We start from the raw sequence: 21,050 nt of genomic DNA, 5'->3' as shown, positions 1-21,050 counted from the left end.
TCTGTACATTTTAAGTCTCTTATCATTAAAGCAGGAAATGGAAAACAAAAAGTTTAAAGAGATAATGCCCCACAATGGTGTTCATTTCCAAGAACCATTATCTGCTGTCTATGAAAACAGCCCTGCAAACAGTAACAGTGGTGCTTTCCATTGGGCATTTGTTATTGCTCTAAAGAGGGGTCACTAGCCTGGTTCAGGGCAGTCCTGCTTAGCTGCCTTCCTGGGCCCTGTGGACCATGGAGGGAAGGAGTACATCTACAAGGCCTTTCATCTCACCAACTGTGGAAAGACCAAAAGGAACAAACTCAGAAAGGCCTGGTGGCCTAGGAGAAAGTCCAGTCAGCTGGTGTGAAGGCCACACTGCAACCAGCCAGGTGGGATGGTTAGAAACATCACAGGAACTGAAGCCAGCACTCACAGGAGGGATTAGAATGGAGGATAGGTTTTTCTAGCCACCTTCTGGTGGGCTAGAAAATGTTGATGGGATAGAAGGTACCAAGATTTTGAATTTCAGTTGAACAAAACTGAGTAAGCCTGCCAGTTAGTCACGTTAGACCCACACACCCCCTTACCCCTCCCAACCCCGCCAAAGCTATCACCCTGAACACAGGTCTGGTACAAAGTCACAGTAAACCATAACTTACACATCAAATGTAAAAAGAGCCAGACTTAATTTAATGGAATAATCTCCAACATTCAAATAAAACATTCTAGTTTCACCTCATTTCCCACAGCTCACCACCTTATGGGGTGATGCCCTCTTCCCATTTTACAGAGATGGTCAGACCTCAACCAAGGAAGTGTCTCATCAGAGAGGAACCTGGACCTAACGCCTGCTCTTCTACGCCCACCTTCTTGCTGCATCCCACTGGGCAAAGTCTCCCGGTCTGTATTTGCACGGGTCTGTAGTCCAGCTGGCCCTTCACTTGTTACAGTGAACCTCAGAGGGCTTTGATGTCTCCTAATGGCTAAAACCAGCACACTAAAGTGTTAGAAATATCAGTGTCCTTAAAGAGGAAAGAACTACTAGGCAGACCTCTTCCAAAACTTAAAGAACTGAACAAACCAAGACAGTGAACTGAGAGGCAGCCTCCAACATCAGCCACTCAGAGAAGGGCCCAAAAGTCTTGATCCGTAGGCGCCTTCTCTCTTCCTCCAGGGTCTGTAAAACCTACCTGCTACGGGGCTGGGACTACAGGGGCTGGCTCACCGGTGGATGCATTCCTAAGGGACGCTGGTCTCTGCAGGCCACCGGGGCTTCCTGCATCTCTGCCATGCCCATAGTCAGGCCCCTCGGGAGGAAAGGATCAGTTGGCTTTAGTTTTAAAAGTGAGCACTGCATGAAGGTTTGCTCTAGAACTTCTGAAAAATAACCAGAGTCTGAATGGAGGGGACATCCATACTGTCAGCTATGGATGGCCTCAACCAAACTCAACCACAGCAACTCTTAATTCTCCAGAGCAGGGTCTGGAAGAGATGCTGAAACCAGTGGAGACTGGGAAAAGGCCACAAGGTCAATGCAGGGGTATCAACAGGCTGTCTGTCTCCTTAACAGCCTGATCCCAAAGCCCTGTCCCCATGCAGGTCTTCCTCCTCGTACCAGACTGGATACATACCATGCTGCTGGAGTGATCAAGGGGCACTTTATTTTCACAGTCTCTCTGGGGACAGCCAGAGAGACTATTGGGCATAGGGTTACCCTATGCCCAAGGTAACCCTAACCCACAGGCCTGGGGCCTTAGTCCTGGGTACTAGCTTTCAAAGCTGCTTTGTACTTCCCTGTCATCTCCTTGGGCAGCGGCACCAGGGCTGGGCAGGGCACCTGCCCTTCCACCTCACAGATGCACTCCCGCAGGCAATACTTTCGAGGTCCAAAGTGAGCGGGGTGAGAAAGCTGCTTTTTCTCCTGCTCCTCTCTCTTGAGGGTTGCCCTACCAAAGAGCACAAAAACAACAAGGTATTGGCAACATTGCTCTGATCCTCTGGGAAGCACAGAACTACTCAGAGTGAACCCCACCACCTGCCAGGGAGACCTGGATCTCCCGTGTCTAACTTGCTCCCCACTCCCCAAACCCATCCCTCCCCTCACCATAGGTGAGGCCTTTGGCATGCAGGCAGTGTTAAGCCCCAGGGAGGAGACCACCTGGGAAGCACACTTCACCCCAGGCCCGCACAGCAATAATCAGCTTGGAACACATAGCCAGGGGCAACCCTGTGTCTGACTATGGGACAAGCAGGATGAGAGGGCCTGGAAATGCCTGTCTGCTTTCTCAGACATTCTCAGCTTCCCTCCCTTCCCTCGGACATGTCACAGCAGGCTCTGGGGTTGGACACCCACTATCGCCAAGCTGGGGCATGTTTTTGGCCACAGAGAGCAAGTATTTTAGCTGCATCTCTGCTTCCACTGACCTCAGGAGGAAGGGATAACGTTTATCCCCACTTCACAGGGGAAGGAGTTACAGCTCAGAGGCTCAGTGACTTACAGCCACACATCTTGGTGAGCAGCCAAGCACATGGAACAGACCCTCCAGGTGAGCTTCTGACTCGCTGTCAGAGAGCCTGCCCTCTCGACACCTGTCCCAACACATCCCTCCTTTCCTCTCTCTCCAAGTATCTGGGCTGAGATGTTTGCTCCCTCCAGGTCAACCCCAGCCACTCACTCATTCTTCCCCAGGATTTTTTTGATGTGCTCCACGATCTCTTTATTGCTCTTGGTCTCCACATCCACGAGAACCTGCTCACCAGAATCTGGAAACAGGAAGTAAGCTGAGTACTGAGAACTTGGAATCACACCCCTCACCCTCAAATGGTAGTGATTTGGGATTTGCTTTTAGTGGAGAAATATTTTAACAGTAAAGCAAATATATTTGTTTACATAACCCATAATATACTACTCTTTTCCCACATTTCTTAAACATGAATGGACAAATTTTAGGCATGTCCAAAAGCACACAATTTCATAGAAGCTCCATGTTTGTGGATAGAAAGATTCGGTATCAGTAACATGGCAATCCTCCCCAAACTTGTCTACAGATTCAAAGCAATCCCCACCAAAATCTCAGTGGATATTTGTGTGAAACTGACAAGTTGAGCCTAAAATTCATGCAAAACAATTCTGATAAACAAGAAAATGGAAGGCTGTTCATTTTCCAATGTCATATTTACTATAAGCTACAGTAATCAAGTCGTGCAGTCCTTAGGAGAAGACTACACAGTAATGGCACGGAACTGAGTCTGGAAATAAACCCTTATACTTAACGGCTGGCTGATTTTCAGCAAAGATGCCAAACAATTCAGTGAGGAAAAACAATCCTTTACACTAATGGTGCTGGGACAACTAGATATGGTCATGCAAATAAATGAATTTAGACCTTACTTTCCAATATTAAAAAAAGAAGAAACAAACAAAAATCTCAAAATGGACCAAACCTGAATGGTAAGAACTAAAATGTCTATAAAACTTTTTGAAAGGCAAAGGTTTTTAGATATGACATCAAAAACATCATCCATAGAGAAAATCTGATAATTTGGACTTAAAATTCAAAACTTGTGTGCTTCAAAAGATACCATAAGCAACAGACTGGGGGATTATGTTCATAACGCATACATCTGACCGAGGACCTGGCTCTTGACTATACAAAGAACTCCCACAGCTCTCACAGTCCAACAAAAAAATGGGCAAAATGGTTGAATAAACATTTAAGGGAAAAAAAGATAATAAGCATAGATACTTAGTCTTCAGGAAAATGAAAGAAAATTAAAACTACAGTGAGGCCAGTGGTGACAACCTCCCCACAACACGCCTCTCGCCAGAGACCTTCGTCCCTGTCCAGAAGAGAGGCGGCAACACAAGAAGCAGCGCCTGGTGCAGAGCCCCAGTTCCTGCGTCGTGGGTGTGGAATGCCCGGGATGCTGTAAAATCAGCACCACCTTTAGCCGTGCACAAACGACAGTCTGGTGTGTGGGCTGCCCCCCTGTGCTCCATCAGCCCACAGGAGGAAAAAGCAAGGCTTCCAGAAGGATGCTCCTTCCAAAGGAAAAGCACTTGAGTCAAGATGAGTAGGGAGGGAACCATCCCAATAACACATTTTGTATTAAAAAAAAAAAAGATACTAGAATGGCTTAAAATTTTTGAAATGGACAATACCAAGTGCTAGTGAGGATGCAGAGTAACAGGAACTTTCCTACATTACTAGTAAAAAATGCAAACTATTACAGCCAATTTAGCCAATGAATTAAGACAAAAAGAAAAAAATTGGGAAAGAAAACTATATTTGTAGATGACATGACTGTATGTAGAACATTCCAAAGAATTTAGAAAATAAAACAAATAAGTGGGTTTATAGCAAGGTTGCAAGACACAGTCTTGCAAAATCAACTGTACTAACTGAAAAATAAAATATTTAAAAATACAATTTACAGCCTTGGTTGGTGTGGCTCTGTGGACTGTAAGCCAAAGGGTTGGCAGTTCGATTCCCGGTCAGGGCACATGCCTGGGTTGCAGGGCCAGGTTCCCAGGAGGAGGCACACGAGAGGCAACCACACATGAATGTTCCCCTTTCTGACCTCCCTTCCCCTCTCTCAAAATATTTTTTTAAAAATACCATTTACAGTAGTCACAAAGCATAGTCAATATTGTTAAAATGTCCATTCTTCACAAAATGAGTTATAGTGAAATTCCAATCAAAATCTCAGCAAGCTTTTTTTCTAGAAACTGGCTAAGTTTTAAAGTTTATATGGAAATGCAAAGAACTTAGACTAGCCAAAGTAATTTTGGGAGAAAAGAAAAGAGCAGAGTTGGATTTATACTACCTGATCTTAACACTTAAGAAGCTACAAAAACCAAGAAAGTGGTATTAGTGTAAGGGCAGGCATAAAACAGTGAAAGGATGAGGAGTCTCAGAAACAGACGACCAAGTGATTTTTTTGTTTATGGTAAAATACACAACATAAAATTTACCACTTTAACCATTTTAAAGTATGTAACTTGGTGGGTTTTGGTACATTCAAAAATGCAAAACTATCACCATTATGGAGTTCCAAACTTTCTCATCATCCCAAAGAGAAACCCTTCCCCAATTAAGCAGTCACTTCCTACTCGCAGCACCGCCCCCCTCCCTGGCAACCACTGTCTCTCTCTACAGACTGGCCTGTTCTGGACATTCCACATAAATGGAATCATGCAAAATGTGTGGCCTTTTGTATCTGGCTTCTTTCCCTAACATAATACTTTCCAGGTTCGCCTGTGATGGAGCCCGAGTCAGCACTGCATACCTTCGCACGGCCGACTGTCTGGGTCGACTCCTGACAGATGTCACGGCATTCGGTAGGGGAGGGGTAGCTGTCCAACACATGGTCGTGTAACAGCTGAGTATCATGAATCCAAGAAAACAAAAACGAACTTCAATCTCTATCCTTACTTAATACCCAGGAAATAACTCAAACTAAAGCACAGACCTAAATGTAAAATCTAAAACTATAAAATGTCTAAAGAAAAGATGAGAAAAATCTTTGCAATCTTGGGGTGGGCAGAGATTTCTTGGACAGGACACGAAAAGCACTAAACACAACAGAAAACAACTGATAAGCTGGGGTTTCTCAAAACAAAAACTTGTGCTCTTCCAAAGCCACCACGAAGCCCTGGACCCCGCGGCTTGGTGGGTGGGGGCATCATCCCATAAACGAAAGGTTGCCAGTCACCTGGGAGCTTATGATCCCTGCTCCGGGCAAGCATGGGAGGCAACCAGTCCATGTTTCTCTCTCACATCAATGTTTCTCTCTCCCTTCCTTGCTCTCAAAGCAATGAAATAAAAAAGTCCTGAGACTTCCGCCAAGATGGAGGCATAGGTGGATGTGCCTTCTCACACAACCAAGTTTAGAGACAACTAAATATTAGCAACAGAAAACACAGCCAGAACACGGAAAATTGAACTTTTCGGAAGTCCGTTAACAACAAATTCTTCAGCCTGACCGGTAAGAGGCGAAACCAGCGGCTGGTGAAGTGGGGTTGCACAGGAAAACTCGGTCAGACGGACTCAGGCACGGAACCCAGACGCGCGGAATCCAGGCGCAGGGTTGGACCTAGTGAGCAACAGAGCGAGCAACCAGGTGAGCGACTGCTGGGGAGACAGCAGAGGAGCGGTGCTGCGTGTTCACTGCGGTCGCGCATTTGTGCGAGGTCAGACAGGCAAGGGAGTGGGCGGTTGGACCAGGGCCCGGGGGTCCCCGCGGCAAGCGGCAGTGGAGGGCGCCGCCATTTCCCTGCGCTGACTCCACCTCCACATACAGCGTCATAACCCAGCAACTCTGAGTGGCCCGGCCTGGGTGAACCACCTAAGGCGCTGTTCCTCACCCAGCAGCAAGGAACAGCAGAGGGGGTCGCCATTTCCCGCTCTGACCACGCCCCCACATACAGCGTCACAACCCAGTGACCTGGGAGTCCAAGGCACCGCTTCTCACACTTAAAGGGCGAGAACAGACCAAAAATGTCGCAAGAAGATCTCAAAGCCCCAGAGCCCATAGATCTAAGCGATGAAGAAATAGCAAAACTCTCAGACGCACAGTTTAAAACACTGGTCATCAGGATCCTCACAGAACTGGTTGATTATACCCACAAATTAGACAAATATATGAAGGCGAAACTAACTGAAATGAATGGAATTGCACAGGACACCAATAGCAATGAAAAGGAAACTGGGACTCAAATCAATGGAGTGGACCAGAAGAAAGCAAATAATGGCCAAACAGAAAAGAGTCAAGAAGCAAGAATTCAAAGAAATGAGGAGAGTCTTAGGAACCTCCAGGACATCTTTAAACGCTCCAACATCCGAATTATAGGGGTACCAGGAGGGGGAAAGGCACAGCCACCAGTGGAAAACTTATTTGAACAAATAATAAAGGAGAATTCCCCAATCTGGCAAAGGAAATAGACTTCCAGGAAATCCAGGAAGCTCAGAGAGTCCCAAAGAAGTTGGACCCAAGAAGAAACACACCAAGGCACATCATCATTATATTAGCCAAGATTAAAATGAAGGAGAGAATCCTTGAAGCAGCAAGAGCTAAGGGGACAGTCACCTACAAAGGAGTCCCCATCAGACTGTCAGCAGATTTCTCAAAAGAGACCTTCCAGGCAAGAAGGGGCTGGAAAGAGGTATTCCAAGTCATGAAATCCAAAGACCTACAACCAAGATTGTTCTATCCAGCAAAACTTTCATTTAGAATGGAAGGACAGATAAGGTGCTTCTCAGATAAGATCAAATTCAAGGAGTTCATCATCACCAAGCCCTTATTATATGAAATGTTAAAAGGACTTATCTAAGAAAAAGAAGTTAAAAAAACATGAACAGTGAAAGGACAGCAAACTCACAGTTATTAACAACCACACCTAAAACAAAAGCAAACTAAAAGGACAGCTAGATCAGGAGTGGAAACATAGAAATGAAGATCTCAAGGAGGGTTAGCAACAGGGGAGTGGGAGGAGGAGAAGGGGGGAGAAGGTACAGAAAATAAGTAGCATAGACAGTAGATAGAAAATAGATGGGGGGTCAAGAATAGCATGGGAAATATAGAATCTAAAGGACTTGAGACACATGGTCATAAACTAAAGGGGGGGTAATGGTGGGGATGGGGGCTAGGGGGGAGGGGAATGAAAGGGGGAATAGAACAACTGTAACAGCATAATCAATAAAAAATTTTTTTTAAAAAAAGTCCTCAGGTAAGGAGTAAAAAAAAAAAAAAAACCCACTAAGAAAAGGAAAAGCAAGCCATAAAGAAAAAATACTCACAATACATATAACTGACAAAGTAATTACATCCAGAATTTTTAAACAATCTTTTAAAGCCCATTTCTTTAATGGATAAAAGATACAATAGTCTCTTTACAAAAGAAATACATATATGAATAGCCAGTAAGCACATAGAAAAAACGTTACCCACAGGGAAAAGCAAATTAAAATCCATTGGGATGGCTAAAATTTAAGACAATATGAGTGAAATAACAGCCCCCAAAGATGTCCCTGTCCTAATCCCCCAGAACCTGTAAATATGTCACTTTATGTGGCAAAAGGGACTCTGGAGGTGATTAACGTTAAGGACTTGGCGATGAGGACATTGTCCTTATTTGGTGGGCCCAATTCAATCACATAGGCCTTAAAATCGGAGAACCTACCCGGGCAGTAGTCAGAGGGACATGTGTCTATGGCAGAATGGCCAGATAGGTACGTGTCATTACTGGCTCTGAAGACTGAGGACAGAGCCACAAGCCGAAGAACAGGGGTGACCTCTAGAAGCTGGGAGGGGCATGGAGATGGACTTTCCTGCAGAGCCTCCGGAACAGAAGGCTCTGCTGACACCTTGACTTTAGACTCGGCAGGTCTTCTGACCTACAGAACCAGAAGACACAAAACTTGTGTTGCTTTAAACCACCACGTTTGTGTTCATCTGAAGTAACACCACCAATCTGGGTGAGGGTGTGGGGCCACCGTGACCCACACCCTGCTGCCTACAGGGTGAGGTGATGGCCCAGTCATTTTGGAAGCCTGCTGGGCAGTTTCTAAGGACAGCACGTGCCTAGTCTGTGACCCAGCAATCCCATCCTTCAGAGGCCCTGGAGAGAGCGGAGCACCTGTGTCCAGAGACGCCTTGTGTAAGAAGGTGCTGACGGACACACTTAGTAGCCAAACTGGAAACAACCCTTCACAGCCAGGGAGGCCTGCCACTCACACCTCCCTTCAAGAAAGCCTTCCTGCAAGGAGCTGCCAGCCGGCAGCCCAGCTGCTATGTTTTGGGGTCCACCAAGCAACACCAGAGCCAGGCCCAGGCGCCCCCGGCCTAGGTCTAGGACCTGGCTATTTCTACCCAAAGTGCAGATGCAACTTCCCACTAGGCTGGCCCAGACTTCTAAGAGCTCTGTCCCCATGAGGGGCTGCCTGTCCACACCTCCTTCCTCCTCCTCCTCCTCCTCCTCCTTTTAGAGGCGTGGGACCTGTTCTGTTTTGCCATATGAAGACTTGCCCTGCCCATCCCTCCTCCCTCTCTCTTTTATCTCCGATAAATCTCATACTTCCGTCCTGGCATCTAACAAAAACCCAGGTGTTCATCAACAGGTGAGTGGGTAAATAAACTGGTACATTCCTATGATGGAATAGTACTTAATAAAAATGAATAAACTACTGATCCATATAACATAGCTGAATCACAAAATCATGAGTAAAAGCCAGATACAAAGTACATACTGTGAGATTCTATTTATATGAAGTTCTGAAGCAACACTATTTTATGGTGAAAGAAATCATAACCATGCTTGCCTCTGCTGGTAGGGGGAATTAGCAGGAATATAGCGATATTCCTGCTAATATCTCAAGAACTTTCTTGAGAAGCAGAAATGTTCTCCATCCCCTTTGGAAAAGTTGAGACACAGAAACATTAACTGGCAGAACTCATTGATCTATACACATTAGACCTGCACATTTATTATAGGTAAATTATAACTCAATAAAGTTGCATTTTTCAAGGTTATTTATTTATTTGTAGGCAGAGGGGAAAGGAGAAAGGAGGAGAGAAACATCAGTGTGTGGTTGTCTCTCGAGCACCCCCTACTGGGGACCTGGCCTGCAACCCCAGCATGTGTCCTGAGTGGGCATCAAACCAACGACCCTTTGGTTCACTGTCCAGTGCTCAGTCCACTGGGCTACACCAGCCAGAGCTCAGTAAAGTTAATTTAAATGCAAACACAAAAGACATACACAAAAGTATCATACCACCACCATTCTCTCCACCACCCACTTAACCTCTATCTTTTTTTCATAGCACTTATCTTATTCTAACATAATATCTTACTAAGTTTCTTATTCCTCTGTCTCCTCTGGTAGAGTCCATCTCCGCAGGGGCGGGGATCTTTGTATGGTTCCCTGACCCCCAAGCCTGCGGGTCCTGGCATGACATGTTTGCTGAATGCTCTGGCCATTCCTGCCAGCAGTAAAATGAAAGACCATGATTTTGTTTCCCGAAGCATTTTCCAATCTACACTTCATTTGATTCACTTCACTGTGTAAGACCGATGCTGAGAAATACGCCTTTACTTGAGAAATAAAGCAATGGGCATTTTCTCGCTCAGAGTCAGAATGACTAAGAGCTGGACCAAGACATCTGGTCTTCTGACTTCCAGTCCCTGAGCCCCATTTAACTGAGTAAGTACAACTTGGTACAGAGACGATGCACAAACAGGCGCTGGTCCAGTGCCAGGAGAGGGGCCCTGGGAGACAGAGGAGGGCCGATCTAAGTGTGCCGCAGAGCTTTCCTGGAAGAAGTAGTGCCCAAGGTGAGTCTTGAAGGATTTTTTAAAAATTAAATTAGAAAAAAAAAGTAGAAACAGGATTTCAGCAGAGGGACCAACATGAGCAAAGGCATCAAAGCAAAGTATGGTGAGGGAGTTTGGAAAAAACAGCGTGTGTGGTGTGAGGCATGTAAGAAAGACATATGGAGGCAACAGGAGACGAGGCAGGAGTGGGAAAAAGCACCCAGATCTCAACGGCCACTGAAGCCAAGGTGACAGGAGGAGTGTTGGTTTCACAGGAGCTTGTGCCTCGCGAGGGAGGAAAGACAGTCCCAGACCAGAGCGGAGGCCCCCGCACTCACCTAAATAGAATCGAAGGAAGGGTGATGGGGTCATGTTCTTAAACATCATGATCTGCACCCAAGGGTTTTTGTATTGGATCTGAGGTATGTTGAAAAACACAAATTTCCTGCAAAGAAAAAAATTGAACCCATTAAACAAGACTTTTGAACCTAAAACTGTGCGACCTGCTTAATTATTTTTCTAGGAAAAAAGAACAAAACTTTCATCAGATTCTCAGAGGACCCTGATCCCCAAAACGGCTGAGAAAAGTCGCTTTCCAGAATGCGCCAGTGTACTCCCTGAGCACGGGGTCCAGACCCGAGGTCCGTCCTCTGACGGATGAGAAATCAGTGGCCCCGCCTCACACTGCGCACCAACCTAAAATGCACCAGAGCAGAAGTACACACGGAAGAGAGAATCTGGGATGTCCTCAGTTCACGTGAATGGTGGTTCCACGGGTGCATCCACACGCAGAATTCATTGAGCTGCACACTACGGGCGTGCGCCTCATGTCTACTGACATTTAAGAACATGAAAACACACGCGAGAAATCTTTACGATCTAGAATTGGTAAAACCTTTACACTTAGAAAGTTTAAAGGGTGACTACGTTAAAACTTTTGCATGGCAAAATTTACCAAAAACAAAACATTCACCAAACCAAAGGGAAAAGTGTTTGTAAAACACAAAACAAAAGGCCAATTACCTTGTGACAGTTTTACACACAGTCAGTGAGAGTTACAGTTGAACAAAAGGCAAAGGCCACCAACAGGCCGAGGCAAACAGCCCACCTTCCCAATAAAGTCATGTAGATTAAAATATTGTTATTCTCGTAAATTGCAAATTTAGGATACATTTCATTAACAATATTAAACGGTTTAACCTCTTCAGAGTTAAAATTTCGAACTAGCAAAATTTTTAAAGCATAGATTTTGACTCAATTTCACTTCTGCTTTTATATATTTTTATGTTTGAATGCAAAGACACATGTGAGGCTTACTACGGCATTATTTCTTACAGCAGAGAAACGAAAACGACTCACATGCCCCTCAACAGAGGACTTACTAAATCACAACTCTCTCTCTGCGTCCCTCTCCCCTCCTTCCATCCTGAACGGCACCTCCCGTGGGCTGTGGAAACAGGACTCCTTGCCCTCTGGATTCTGTTGCGTTTGGCCAACAGCGAGCACTGGCAAAGGCTGGAAGGAAGGAGTAGAGCCAAGGCGCTTATTTCCCTGGCCCACGTCCTGGCCCGTCCCCTGGCTAATCCCAGGCAGCCCTCTCCAACTCCCCGCCACTTCTGCAAGCCTAGACTGGGGACGCTGCACTGTTCCTGTGGTTTCTTTCCCTCGTCATACCCAAACCTTTGTAAATAGTCCCTTAACTAAAGGCTCCCCAGATGATGTGAATTTAAATGCTCCCTTGGCTTCCTGCTGCCCACCCTGCCCCACACACCACAGGACAGAAAGGTAGGAGTGGTACACAGGACAGAAGCACAGTTGCCCAACTACTACCTCCCAGCCATGTGACGCAAGTTAGTGCTCTGTGCCTCAGTGTTGACGCCAAGAAGATGGCAACGCAGGACAACAGTCCACAATAGAGCCTGACGTCTATTTTCAGGATGATAAAATTGAGAGAATCAACAGAAAGCCTGACTGTGTGACCATTTTGTTGGGGAGACTCCATAATTGGGGCAGAAAGAAAAGAAAAACAATGACAATCATTAATTCCAGGGAAAACAAAAACCTCTGCAAAAACGAAAAGGAAAAATAATCAGAGTAGTCTATTTGGCTCAACTGTGTATGATGTTCACGATATTGTTAATTTAAACACTGAATATTGTTCTATCCAAAACTTTGAAAAGACTATTGGGAAGGCTGGGCTCGGGGGGTCGGGCAGTACACACACGCTGAGTGTGGGGAATGGAAGTGGCGGTGAAAGAGCTGAATCTTCATGTTCCTTGGTGACAAGGTACTGGATGATTCTAAAGCTAAGGAAATAATAGCCTTCTAAGTAAGTTATTTAACGATACGGAGGGAAAAGTCTAGTTAAATGGTTAAAAGTTGAAAGCTGTTGCCTCTAGAGGAAGAAGCTGCAAACCAGGACAGCACACGGGCCGGAAGCTCAAAGGCCGTACCTCCCTGGGCCCACCCCAGTATCACGGGGTTCAGTACAAATAAAACAAGACATATCCATGTGGGAACTTTTCACACCTAAAACTCCTAAAGATTCAACAGGATCTTCAAGTGGTTCTTGCTGAAGCACTGGGGAGAAAGTTAGCCATGGTAAGTGACCTTTAGTTGAGCAATTGCTTTATAAACGACACCTTACTAGGCACTTTACTCTCGAACCCTCACTGCAACCCTGGAAGGTAGACTTTTACATACAACTAAGGAAAACCTAAAAAGTCAGTCAACTGCCCTATGTCAACAACTGGTAAGTCAAAGAGCCAAGACTGATTTGCATCTGGACGTCTTCCACTCTGTTTTGTCCCTATCAAATTATCCAGCCCACCTAGAGCCTGAGGCTCAGGGCTAAACCCAGAACTCAATAAATGCTCACAGCTGTCACTTCTCTTACTGCATCCTAACAGCAAGAACGCCTGTGCCAGGGGACTCAGTCCTCAGGCACTGAACAAGGCAGCTCCCCCACATGCCCAGAGGACAGCCCAAGACTCTGGCTACCCTGGGGCTGTAGTCTGGCCAGCAGCACCTGGAATGGAGGAACAGCTGAAATGCTGAGGGCACATGACAAAAAGACCTGTGGAGCTGGAAAGCACAAGCCAGGCAGGCTCTCAAACCCAAGGGTACGAAATCACAAAAAAAGGCACAAGTGGGAACGGAAAACACACTGTAGCTATTTGTATCCTATTTACCTAAAGGGTATTAAAATACTTAAGTAGGTGACACTAAGGCTTGCAAGCCTATTTTGACTGGTTGGTCATTTAAATACCAGATACTAACATAAAAATCTGAACTTCTGGCCTCTTAACAAATCTGAAATTCTCCTAGACCAGACATAGGTAGATGTGGCCAAACAGTGAATGGCCCCTTGAGACAGGGCATGTTTTTCCAGTTCATGCAGGCCCGTGCAGCCTGCTTCTCTCCTTTCTGCTGCCTGCCTGGCCTCAGCCTCGTGATTTCTTGCTTCTCTCCTTTCTGCTGCCTGCCTGGCCTCAGCCTCGTTATTTCTGGTGTGGATGTGTGCACAGTGGGTTATGAAGGGTGACCAATGATCCCATGGAAGCAGGTCCAAGTTCTTGGGTTCCTGGGGGGGGGGGGGTGACAAATGGCTAAGAGGTAGCTACAGCTATCCCGGAACAGCTGTGCAGTGAGGGCCCCTCCATTAGAGACCACCCTTCCTTCACAGGGAGTTGCTCTCATGTCTCATTCTGATCCATTCCACACACCTGATCTCAAAGTTCTGCAGGGCAGTACTTTCTTCTTAGTCACTGATGAATTCCCAGCACACAGCAGAGCCGAACAGTCAGCTGGCACTCAATAAATTTATACTTAGTACCAGAGAAGCCCAAAGCACGGCTGTTGTCTCAAGGTTCAATTAAAACCTTCCACTTGCAAGCTTACACTCATTGACTGCCCCAGGCTGAAAACCATGAATTCCGGAGGCGGGTGAGGGTGTCACTACACAGTTGACTAGTCACTTAATTATAACGGTGAGAAGTCCTACCAAAAAAGCTGCACTTTGAGAGCCACCACTCACTAGCTGTGATACTTTGGACAAGTTACCTAACCTCTCGTTGCATTTCTTCATGCCCAGGGTGAGTATAACAATGAGATTCCTTAAGAGACCAAATGGAGAGAATACACAAGAAGCATTCAGAACGTGCTGCACATAAAAGAACTCAATAAATTCCAGCGGCTCTTACTTCTCTCAGTGCATCCCCACATCGGCCCTGGGGCGTTGCTATCACCCCCGTTTGGGACACTGAGGAGGATCGACTAGCCCAAAGCCAGCAGCAAATGGAATGGGACCCCAGCAAGGTCTGTCGCCCTAGACTGCGTTCTACCCAGACCGCCCGCAGCTCTTCCCAAATGCTGGCCCAGGGGCACAGGTGGTTAAAGTGGCTGAGGTCTCCCCGGGTTAGCCCTGTCCTCCACCCCGGGGGAAAGAGGAGGAAGGGGCCCCTCCCTCCCCTCCCCCAAGTCAGCCGGCACAGCGTGGCCCCGCTGTTCTCTTCTGGCTGTGGAGGAATTACTCCACAATTCTACAAAATGGTGGCAACAGCACCAACTTCGGGGGTCCAGACCCAGAATTAAGCGCAGATCCAAGTCTCCACGTTACTAACACGTTGTTACAATCACCCGGGGCGGCCTCACAGGTCTCGCACTGACCTGGCACCTTCGCCCAGCTCCCCGTGCGTGTTGTAATTCACAGTCATGACCTTCACTGAGTCCTTGAATACAACATCCCCCTGGCCCAAGTACTGCAGGGTGCGGCGGATGGGAAAGCGACCTTTCATGGGCATGTCGACAGTGGCGGTGCCGCGAATCCAGAGGCAGGAAGGGACACGAGCAGCGAAAGCCTACCAGCGGTGACCTCGCGGGGTTTCCCCTCCGGGCAGTTTCCACTTCCGGCGGCGCAGATTCTTGGGAGACTCGACCCCGAGGCCAGCGCGAGTGTGCTGCGGGGCAACCTGGAACTTGTAGTCCTTGGTGGCGGTGTTTTGATTTGGGAGTTGAGCTGCGGACAAGTACACCTTCGCTTTAGAGCACCCTCCTAAAAACATTGAGTATTTTTTTGTGTGTGTATTCGTCTTCCCCTTCACAAGGGGAAATATTTTTAAATAAGGTCAAACCCAATCATTCAGAGAACAAAGTTATAGGAGAAAATAAAGGAGAGCTGAGTGTCTATTCGAAGTTGGGGAATAACTTTCTATTCAACCTCAAATAAGTCAGTTTTTCTCGACTTCTCCAGTTTCAAAATGAAGGGTTCGAACTGTGCAAAGAAACTGACTAAAAATTTTTATTTACAAAGTGAATAAGAAAACTTTGTGTATATCCCTTCCATACTTAGCCACTTAACAGGCTCTGGACATCAATTTTTTTCATAAGCAAGACATGGATGAGATGCATACCTGAAGTTCTACTGTTACGGATCTGAGAACATTTTTTTTTAATTTCTTTTGTTATTGATTATGCCATTACAGTTGTTCTATTCGCCCCTTCATTCCCCTCCGCCCTACCCCCCGCCCGTCCCCACCATTACCCCTCCTTTAGTTTATGACCATGTGTCTCAAGTTCTTTAGATTCTGTATTTCCCATACTATTCTTGCCCCCCCATCAATTTTCTATCTACTGTCTATGCTACTTATTTTCTGTACCTTCTCTCCCCTTCTCCTCCTCCCACTCCCCTATTGCTAACCCTCCTTGAGATCTTCATTTCTATGTTTCCACTCCTGATCTAGCTGTCCTTTTAGTTTGCTTTTGTTTTAGGTGTGGTTGTTAATAACTGTGAGTTTGCTGTCCTTTCACTGTTCATGTTTCTTTAACTTCTTTTTCTTAGATAAGTCCCTTTAACATTTCATATAATAAGGGCTTGGTGATGATGAACTCCTTGAATTTGATCTTATCTGAGAAGCACCTTATCTGTCCCTCCATTCTAAATGAAAGCTTTGCTGGATAGAGCAATCTTGGTTGTAGGTCTTTGGATTTCATGACTTGGAATACCTCTTTCCAGCCCCTTCTTGCCTGGAAGGTCTCTTTTGAGAAATCTGCTGACAGTCTGATAGGAACTCCTTTGTAGGTGACTGTCCCCTTAGCTCTTGCTGCTTCTAGGATTCTCTCCATTTTAATCTTGGCTAATGTAATGATGATGTGCCTTGGTGTGTTTCTTCTTGGGTCCAACTTCTTTGGGATTCTCTGAGCTTCCTGGATTTCCTGGAAGTCTATTGCCTTTGCCAGATTGGGGAAATTCTCCTTTATTATTTGTTCAAATAAGTTTTCCACTGGTGGCTGTGCCTTTCCCCCTTCTGGTACCCCTATAATTTGGATGTTGGAGAGTTTAAAGATGTCCTGGAGGTTCCTAAGACTCTCCTCATTTTTTTTGAATTCTTGCTTCTTGACTCTTTTCTGTTTGGCCATTATTTGCTTTCTTCTGGTCCAATCCATTGATTTGAGTCCCAGTTTCCTTTTCATCACTATTGGTTTCCTGTGCAATTCCATTCATTTCAATTAGTTTTGCCTTCATATGTTTGTCTAATTTGTGGGTATAATCAACCAGTTCTGTGAGGATCCTGATCACCAGTGTTTTAAACTGTGTGTCTGAGAGTTTTGCTATTTCTTCATTGCTTAGATTTGTAGGCTCTGGGGCTTTGAGATCTTCTTGAGCCATTTTTGGTCTGTTCTCACCCGTTAAGTATGAGTAGCAGAGCCTTGGACTCTCAGGTCGCTGGGTTGTGATGCTATATATGGGGACGTGGTCAGAGCGGGGAAATGGTGACCTCCTCTGCTGTTCCTCGCCGCTGGGTGAGGAGCAGAACCTTAGGTGGTTCACCGGGGCTGAGCTACTCAGAGTCGCTAGGTTATGACGCTGTATGTGGAGGCAGGGTCAGAGCAGGGAAATGGCGGCGCTCTGTGCTGTCGCTTGCGTGGGGCCTGCTCAGTCCCGTAGTCTCACCGCCCACTCCCTGGCTTGTCTATCTGCGCAGGAAAGCGCGACCACAGTCAACCCGCAGCCCTGCTCCCTCGCTGTTTCCCCGCGGTCGCTCGCTGAGTCGCTTACTAGGTCCAACCCTGCGCCTGGATTCCACGCGCCTGAGTCCGTCTGACCGAGTTTTCCTGTGCAACCCCGCTCCGCCAGCTGCTGGTTTCGCCCCTCTTACCGGTCAGGCTGAAGAATTGTTGTTATCGGACTTCCGAAAAGTTCAGTTTTCTGTGTTCTGGCTTTGTTTTCTGTTGCTAATATTTAATTGTCTCTAAACTTGGTTGTGAGAGAAGGCACAGCATTTCCACCTATGCCTCCATCTTGGTGGAAGTCAGATCTGAGAACATTTTTATTTCTCCTTCACTTTTGAAGGATAATTTTGCCAGAAACAGGACTCTTAAGTTCATGGGTAGGGTGGGGTTCACTCTAAGATGTTCACTCCACACCCGATATCTTGCATGGTTTCCGACCAGTCAGCTGTAATTCTTATCTTTGTTTCTCTTGCAGGTTAGTTTTTTTCTTCTGGCTACTTTCAAGATTTTCTGTCTTTGGTGTCTGCAGTTCAGATAGATGTATGTATGTATGTGTAGATTTTTTGTATTTATACTGCCTGGTATTCTCTTGAGCTTCCCAGATCTGTGGTTTGGTGACTGTGATTAATTTGGAAGTTCTTAGCTACTGTTGCTCAAATAGTTCTTCTTCATTCTTTTTTCTCCTCTGGTATTCCAATTTTACATCTTTTGAAATTGTCCCAGAGTTCTTGAATATTCTTTTTTTGTTGTTCCTGTTTTCTTTTGCATTTCAGTAGGAAACTTTCTGCTGACCTACCTTCAAGCGCACAGATTCTTTCCTCAGCTGTGTCCAATTTATTGATAAGCCCATCATAGGCATTCTTTGTGACAGTGTTTTTTTTTTATTCCCAGCATTTCCTTTTGACCACCTCCTAGAGTTCTTATCTCTGCTTCACATTACCCATCTCTTCTTGCATATTACTGTTACCATTAGAGTCCTTAACATAGCAAGGGATTTTAAATTCCCTGTCTGATAACTCCAGCCATGTCCTATTCTGTACTTGCTTTGTCTCATCAGACTGTGTTTTTCCCTTGGCTTTTTTTTTTTTTTTTTAGCATGCTTGTCATTTTGTTGGAAGTCAGACAATATTGACAGTATTGGGTAATAAGAACTGAGGTAAATAAGCTGACAGTGTGTGGGCTTATGATAACCTGATTAGGAGTTGATCTGTGTTTGTGTGCTATGGCTGTAGGTTTCAGAGGCCTCAAATTCCCCCAGCCTTTGTTTTTACTCCCCTCTTGCCTTTGGGCTTCCTTTAGATAGTCCTCCTCAAAGAATTTGTACTATGTAGCTCTTTTAGCTGTAACCCACTGTTACTACTGGAGCCCTGTTGGTGCTGTGGTAAGGTTTGGGGGAGAGGAATTGGTCTATTAATTTATGATAAAATCTCAGTATTTTAGTGGACCTGTGTCCCTAGGCTGTGACCTTCAGAAGTGTTTTTAATCCCTGTGACACTGTGATATAATAAGAAATATATTTTTGGCCTTTGTTCCTGGTTCCAGAGCTCCTAAAAGCCTGGAATTTACTTAGTGGTAGGAGCATCTTTTGTCATACTCTGGGTTTTGTCTCTATTCCTGAAATAGATCTGGAGATAAAAGCGAAGGGAGCATCTTTGGTTATCCATAACAAGTCCCTGGTCAAACACACCAGTTTATGCAAATGAAGTGACTTTTGGAAAGCCCCAGCGTTTGGGGGTTGGTTGCCAGGAGAACCGTGTGATTAGAGGGTTGGAACTTTCAGCCCCATGGCCTCAATTTCTGGCCTCCAGGGAGGGAAGATGGGTTCAAGGTTGAGTTAATCACTAATGGCCAAGGATGTAGTCAACAATGCCCAAGTAATGAAGCCTCCATTAAAAATAACAACAACAAAAACCCTAACTGAAGGGCTCGGAGAGCTTCCGGGTTGGTGAGCACCACAGGGTGCGGGAGAGTGGGGTGCCCAGAGGAGGCGTGCACACTCCACACCCCTTCTCCCATACCTTGTCTTATGCATCTCTCCCATCTGGCCATTCCTAAATTGAATTCTTTTATAATAAACTGGTAATTTAGTAAGTTAACTTTTGCAGAGCTCTGTGAGCCATTATAGCAAGTTACCAAACCCAGTGGAGGGGGTGTGGGAACCCCAGTTAACAGCTGGTGGGTCAGAAGTACCAGAGGCCGGCACTTGCGAATGGGATGTGAAGTAGGGGCAGACTGAGCCCTTAGTGTGAGGGATCTGACAATAACTCCAGGTAGATAAGGTCAAAACTGCATTAAACTGAAGGGCACACAACTGGTGTCAACGTAGTCAGTGTAGGAAAAAGTCCATACATACATCTAGTGTCAGAAGTGTGTGAGTAGTGGAGTTTATAGAAAAAACAGGAGTTTTCTTTTACCTTTCCCTCCCTGAGATAAGACAGGAAGACCACGAGTAGAAGGGGTGCCCCTCCCCAGGTGGGATCAGACTCTACTGAGCCCTTTTCCCCTGAAATGCCCTGTTTATTTTAGAGATTACTCTGCCCCTTCGCCTGCCAGCGCCACCAGAGGCTCTTTCTCAGCTCTTAGCTGTGACAACCTGGAGGGGTTCCTGGAGGTAAAACCCATGGAAATGTGGGTCTCCCTTATGCTGGGGCCCCCAGGAGTTTCTCACTGTCACGCTAGTCCACACTCAGCCTCCGCAATTCCTCAAAATGTTCCTGACATCTACGGTTCCAGTGTCTTCACGCCGAGTAAGCTGGCTGCAGCTGTGAGTCTGAGTTCACCTCTGTCCAGATTCTGGGGTGGCAGTTTGCCCTGTAAACTCAGCTCTCTGATGAGTCCAAGAAAAGTCATTGACTTTCAGTTTGCCCAACGTTTTCTTGGAAGGACAGGAGTTACAACTTCCACACTCTGTGCCTGAGCTGAAACCAGAAGTCCGCTCTGAAGTATTTTGTAAACTGTGCTAGGCTACTAAAGAGTTTTATACAGAAGAGCTTTTGATATTCCAGTCCACACAAGGCACTTCCTCTGCGTGAAATGCCCCATCCCGTGTTAGAAACCCGAGTGTCCATATGTAAAGCAGCCCAGGGCAGTTCGGGTTTTGGAGTCGAGACCTGCCTGCACTGAAATCCAAGTGGTGTAACCCTGAGCTTGCTTAATTTTACCACTCATTTTTCATCTGTAAACTGAGGTTGTTGGGAAGATTTCATGAGGTGATCCAAGCATAGTACTTGGCATTCTGTCTGGCCCACAGTGGGCACTAAATATTACCTCCTCCTGGTTTAGTAATCTACACAGGCCCTGGAAAAATCTGTCCCAGGGGCTCACGTGATATATCAGAAACCCACTCAGTAGCTCCCAACCTGTCCATTCCTGCCACCTTTGGACCAGACACATGCTTTGAGCACACCCACTGTGCCTGACCCAGATCAAACCTTTCCTGCTACTCAGGGCAAAGTGGGTCAGGCAGACCAGGCTTTAAATCCTTATTTCACCACCAACGGGCAGTGTGGCCCCGGCCATGCTAACCTCTTTCAACCTCGACAACTGAATACCCGAGTATTCGGTACCTCACAGGCCTGCTGGTAGTGCTAAATGAAGAGTGTGTCAGAATGTAGCAGCGCCTGGCACAAACGGCAGCCAAAGCTTCCTCAGTCTTGTCTGCCTGTTCCAGAGTGAAATGGGGAGAACAGGACTGCAAATGGTTTTATACTGTGCTTGTGTAAAATGGCCCATTTAATCAACA

The 21,050-nt window shown here is 46.1% G+C and overlaps 1 protein-coding gene and 1 pseudogene across 1 annotated transcript; one reads left to right on the top strand and one right to left on the bottom strand.

Annotated features, from left to right (window-relative positions):
• Nucleotides 1-652: 652 nt before the first annotated feature.
• Nucleotides 653-15,187, bottom strand: MRPS25 (mitochondrial ribosomal protein S25). Its single transcript, XM_053669091.1, has 4 exons — nt 14,966-15,187; nt 10,636-10,742; nt 2,661-2,748; nt 653-1,931 (listed from the first exon to the last, which is right to left on the bottom strand). The coding sequence occupies exons 1-4, from the start codon at nt 15,097-15,099 to the stop codon at nt 1,739-1,741; spliced, it is 522 nt and encodes a 173-aa protein (XP_053525066.1). The 5' UTR covers nt 15,100-15,187; the 3' UTR covers nt 653-1,738.
• On the top strand, nt 3,788-4,961 carry LOC128628014 (40S ribosomal protein S27-like; annotated as a pseudogene).
• Nucleotides 15,188-21,050: the final 5,863 nt, after the last annotated feature.

This window comes from Artibeus jamaicensis, unplaced genomic scaffold (genome assembly GCF_021234435.1).
Source record: "Artibeus jamaicensis isolate MK-2021 breed Jamaican fruit bat unplaced genomic scaffold, CSHL_Jam_final contig_519, whole genome shotgun sequence".
Classification (NCBI taxonomy): domain Eukaryota; kingdom Metazoa; phylum Chordata; class Mammalia; order Chiroptera; family Phyllostomidae; genus Artibeus; species Artibeus jamaicensis.
Note: the sequence above shows the minus strand (reverse complement) of the source record. Positions and strands in the feature narration are given on the sequence as shown.

Bases quoted from the DNA above. Each gene is read 5' to 3' on its own strand.
- MRPS25 (XM_053669091.1), bottom strand. From the start codon at position 15,099: ATGCCCATGAAAGGTCGCTTTCCCATCCGCCGCACCCTGCAGTACTTG. The intron at 10,743-14,965 runs GTCAGTGCGAGA...TTTTCTTTGCAG, and splicing joins GAGCTGGGCGAAGGTGCCAG to GAAATTTGTGTTTTTCAACA. The intron at 1,932-2,660 runs GTGAGTGGCTGG...GCTCTTTGGTAG, and splicing joins AAAATCCTGGGGAAGAATGA to GGCAACCCTCAAGAGAGAGG.